This window comes from Glycine soja, chromosome 5 (assembly GCF_004193775.1).
Source record: "Glycine soja cultivar W05 chromosome 5, ASM419377v2, whole genome shotgun sequence".
NCBI classification, from domain to species: domain Eukaryota; kingdom Viridiplantae; phylum Streptophyta; class Magnoliopsida; order Fabales; family Fabaceae; genus Glycine; species Glycine soja.
Window position 1 is genome coordinate 32,398,700 of NC_041006.1, and position 5,110 is coordinate 32,403,809.

The window sequence follows — 5,110 nt, forward strand, 5'->3', positions numbered from 1 at the left end:
AGAAATACAAACAAATTAACATTTCCAATATTTTTAGTGGGTTAACAACAAATAATAAGACTGTAAGACAAATTAAGTATTTCATGTCAACAAAAAATAATTTAATCGATAAAGATATTCATATTCCTCAACGATATCTATCTGAATCTCTTTAACGATATAATGACTAGTTGATAGGTGATATCTTTAAATTTTGAGATATATCCTGACCTTAATAAATTTCCAAAACTTGACTCATCTAGACTTTTTTAATCAATTTTTCTTTTTTAACTCTTTCCTAAACTCTACACCAAAGGGCATAATAATAAAACCCAATATTAATAAAAAAACAAAATGAAAAATAAATAATGAATGTTGTAGACGTATAAATAATAAGTGAGACCGATGTGTCACCTCCTTGGTTTTGGTTGGGATTCAAACAAACCGCATTCGCACTGTGCATCCCTTTCTTCCTTCCTCGTCTTATTCTCCAACCCTCTCCAAAACCTCCTTCTCACTCTTCTTCTTTCTGCTACTCTCCCTCTAAACAACGTCGTTTCTCGTCGTACAGCCATGTCATACGACTACCTCTTCAAGTACATCATCATCGGCGACACAGGTTAGGTTCTCGCCTACCCTCTTTCTTTTTCTTCTCGCAATAGGGTCTCCGAATCTGACACCAAGTTTGGGTTTTTCTACGGTGCGGTGAAGGTGTAGGGAAATCGTGCCTGCTCCTGCAATTCACCGATAAGAGGTTCCAACCGGTTCATGATCTCACCATTGGTGTCGAGTTCGGCGCTCGCATGGTCTCCATCGATTCTCGACCCATTAAGCTTCAGATATGGGATACCGTTAGTCTCTCTCTGTACTTTTCTTTTTTAATTTCGACTACTTAATTATTTTTTGGTGGGGTATTTCAAATTAGGTGAGAATTGATTAAGGGTATCAGTGTACGTGTATGTACCAGAACACTAAAGTAAATTTTTTGTGATTGATGGGTTTGAAAAGTTTTTGTAAGTTTCTTTTAATTTTTTAATGTATTTTTCCCTACTGCCTTGATCGTATCATGGAAAATAGGAGTGTAGGGCCATAATTAGGAGTAAGGTTCTATAGCTAACGGAGGTTGGTCGGGTTTGTAAGGATATAACTCATATCTCACAAGGACATGAGTTTGAATTCCGACATCGATGTGAGGAGTTCGATGGTGGATAATCCAAAAGTATCTTTGTAAACACTCTTTGAGCTGTGAGACCTTCACTGACCCTGGGGAACTCCAAGAGCCCAACACACCTAAACCTTTTTTCACTACAAAAAAAGGAATAAGGTTCTATACAGGGCATATCTAGTGAACTGATGTGTGAGAGAAGTTAATTTTGACTATACAACCATACATGAATGATTAAGATGTTCTTTTAATTTTAACTACTCATTTGAATTATATAGTTGAAATTCACTCCTCTCATACTCTCATCTCTCACTTGATACGCTTGCAGGTTCTATCTATAATATGTATATAGATATTAGAACAAGGTGTTGGATTTGTGATTGTGAGAAATAAATCTGAATCTTATGGTGAGAATCGTTAAAACTTGTTTTAGGATGGGAAATCTATAGTTGAACACTTGAACTTGTTAAAGCAGATATGTCATGCATGCACAACCTATTAGTTATGTCTTAGGTTGCTTAATACTTTATCCTGTTGCACTGCTTAATCTTTATACTTTTCATCCATGTAAACAAGTCCTTGAAGTTTGTAGTCGTTAAACCTATCAAAATTGGTTACTGAAATTATATCTCGCTGATGCCCATTTAGTATATAATATTGACCCACATGTCTGTGCTTTCTAGTTTTGTAAGGCCAAGCCGGGAATTAAAGTGTTTTGCCATGCATGGTAGATTAAATTGAGGCCGCAATGAATGCTTTCATTGCTTCCTTTGGTCCATGAGATGGTGTATTTGTAGAATCTGAGTAAAGATAAACAGTCATAATAGTGTTGAATAAGGAATTTTTTAGTCATATATTTTGTCATGTCCAGAAATGTAATTTTCAATAATATCTCGATACTGATGCAGAACTTGTTTGACTGTAGGCTGGGCAAGAGTCTTTTAGATCCATCACTAGGTCTTACTACAGAGGAGCAGCAGGAGCACTTCTAGTTTATGACATTACAAGGTGGGTGGTGCTATTGTCTATTTGACTATAGATCTTGATCTGCATCTTGAGAATAATACTGAACTTTATATCACCATTCTAACATGCACCTGTGTTGTGTGATTTTTGCTAATTTCATGAATGCTTGCAATTCAATAGAAGAGAAATGCCGTATAATTGTGCAGTTATGATTCTACAAACTTTTGAAGTTTTGGTGGTTGACTGTAGATTTATTATTTCAATTTCTTATGTTTATGTTGATTGCCCTATTTGAAAGTTTCAATTCTTTTGAACTAGGCATGTGTCTTAGTTTATTTCCAATCTTTAATGTTTGAACCACCTTGTAATGTTTTTGGTTTTTCAATCCTCATTCGGGGAGCAGCTCTAGTACTGCTGATAGCAAGCAATATTGTGTTACAATCATCTTTGTTTTGTTTACTTTTTTGTCTTTTTTCTCAAGTGTATTCTCATGTGCTATGTATGCTGGTATGTCCCTTTTTCCTTGTACTATGGGCTCCCAAACAGTGTACGCTTTTGTTCCATATAAACAAATAAATATAGTCCAATGATCCTGTCCCCCTTTCATTTTTGCTTTTCTGCATGTGTTGGGGTGGGACGGGTGGGGTTTTAAATCTGAGGTTTGTTCATTTTTTCAAAGTCCCTTCAACTGAAAACCAAAAGATTCTTTTGTTGACTAGGAGAGACACATTTAATCATTTAGCAAGTTGGCTGGAAGATGCCCGGCAGCATGCCAATCCCAACATGACCATCATGCTCATAGGGAACAAGTGTGATCTGTCTCATCGACGGGCAGTGAGCAAAGAGGAGGGAGAGCAATTTGCAAAGGAAAATGGACTTCTGTTCTTAGAGGCTTCTGCTAGGACCGCTCAAAATGTAGAAGAGGTGATGTATCTCAATCAATAGCAAGCATGATACAGTACATATGTTTTGCAACCTCAACAATATTGTGAATTACCATCAAAAGTAACTTACTGTTTCTTCAGCAGGCTTTTATAAGGACTGCTGGAAAGATTCTTCAGAATATTAAGGAAGGCGTCTTTGATGTGTCCAATGAGGTAATTAATACTGTCAGTTTTGTGCAAAAAGCAGTGGGAAGTTAGGTTTGACAATATCTTGGACTTTGATCAATATTGGTCCCACTCCAACATGGCATCAGATTTATAAATCAAATTATCAAGATCAGAAATCATGTGATTTTGTTAATTCTTTCTGTTGTGTCTCGAGAATGGATTTTTCACTTGTCTTGGCATTTTTCACCTGAGATTTAGGCTGTGTTAATGATGGTGGGTTTCACCAAAATGAGTTAAATGGAACTGAAGCATGGATTTTTTTCTTCCTTTTTTTTTGTAAAAAGTAAATAAACTAAAAGGGAATCTTCTTGCATCTTATGTTATGCCCTTTTGGCTAAGATTACCAATGAATCTATTATTGCAGTCATTTGGTATAAAAGTCGGCTATGGACGTCCCCAAGGTCAATCAGGTGCCAGAGATGGAACTGTTTCAGCCAGAGGTGGGTGTTGCAGCTGATTGAGAGGGAAACAACTTTGAATCTAATCCTTTTGTGCATCTATTTTTGAATTCCCTGTCTCCGCCGAGTGTATACTCTTTAGACTTGACATAGAACTTTTGGATAGCACTACAATTTCATGTATAGTTCTAATCTCAAAGGCCTTCTTGGGACAGATTTCACTACATAATTTTCAGATCTACTAAATGTTTAATGGTTGGCTGTTGTGATCAGTGCCAGTTTTTTTTTTTTTTTTTCCTTTATTGTTTTATTACTTGCCTTAATATTTACATGTGATAGATTGTCTGTGTAACGATTTTTACATTGATGGTACATAACTATTAAATTTTAAATTTTATTAAAAATTTTAAATTTTATGGGATCTCATTTTTTCATTTAATGAGTTTTTATTTTAATTGTAATTTTCATTAAGTCTTAATAATTTGTAGGATGTTGTTAGTACTTCTCTTGTTAAATTGTTCACATTGATGGTACATTAAAAATTAAACTCTTGATAATAACTTAATTCTTAGATTTTTAATTTTTTTTTTCACAAAATTAACAAATATTTTTTACTTTTATAAAATAGTCCGAACTAAATATGGACTTAATCTAGTATAGCAAAGTATCATTTAATTTTCTCATAAATGTATTTGTTTATAATTTATTCTTGGAAATATTTTTTTTTTTTTCAAAAAAAATTCATGAAATTGAGAAAATAAATTCTTTTTACAAAATACACTAAACTAAATACGGACTTAATAAACTTTATCAAGCTATCATTTAATTTTTTCATAAATGTATTTATCTTATAATATCATCTACTACTCATGTATCAAAATTAATTTCATAAGGGGTGTATTATATTAGGATTTCAAAAGGATTTTAAAAAGATTTTTTTTATAAAAATGTTTCGTGGTATTTAATTTTGAATTTTTCGATGGTATCCAATTAAGATTTTTTATAACTTGTAAAATGTTTTTTGGTATTAAAAAATATATAAATTTTAATGGATTATTTTTTAAGAAGGATTTTAATATATTTTGTTAGATTTTTTAGTTTAAAACATCTATTAAACAATTTCACTCAACCCTCGAGATTTTGATAGATTTTTTTCTTTATTTTTCTATTGGTTATCGGACTTTCTTTTCTCTTATCACACATATCCTCTTCTCTCTTTAATATTCTTCAAGATATGTGTGCCATATATATTTATCTTATTTTTTGAAAATAAAAAATATCAAATATATTACTCCCCTTTACACTTTTCCATTGTTTCCTAAATTAAATTAATGTTTATTTTATGTGCTAACACTAATCATGTTTTACTTATATTGACTATGCTCATCACCTGCTCGATGCACTGTCATTCTTAATTTTATCATCCACATAACTCAGTAATCCTTCTACCAAATTTCCACCCTTATTACTCCACTCTAATATATGTTTAT

The 5,110-nt window shown here is 32.8% G+C and overlaps 1 protein-coding gene across 1 annotated transcript; it reads left to right on the forward strand.

The window, feature by feature from the left end:
* The first annotated feature begins 381 nt into the window (after positions 1–381).
* Positions 382–3,892, forward strand: LOC114412550 (ras-related protein RABB1b-like). Its single transcript, XM_028376478.1, has 6 exons — positions 382–598; positions 691–830; positions 2,070–2,152; positions 2,830–3,034; positions 3,139–3,207; positions 3,587–3,892. Exons 1-6 carry the CDS (start codon positions 385–387, stop codon positions 3,677–3,679), a joined length of 804 nt encoding a protein of 267 aa, XP_028232279.1. The 5' UTR covers positions 382–384; the 3' UTR covers positions 3,680–3,892.
* Positions 3,893–5,110: the final 1,218 nt, after the last annotated feature.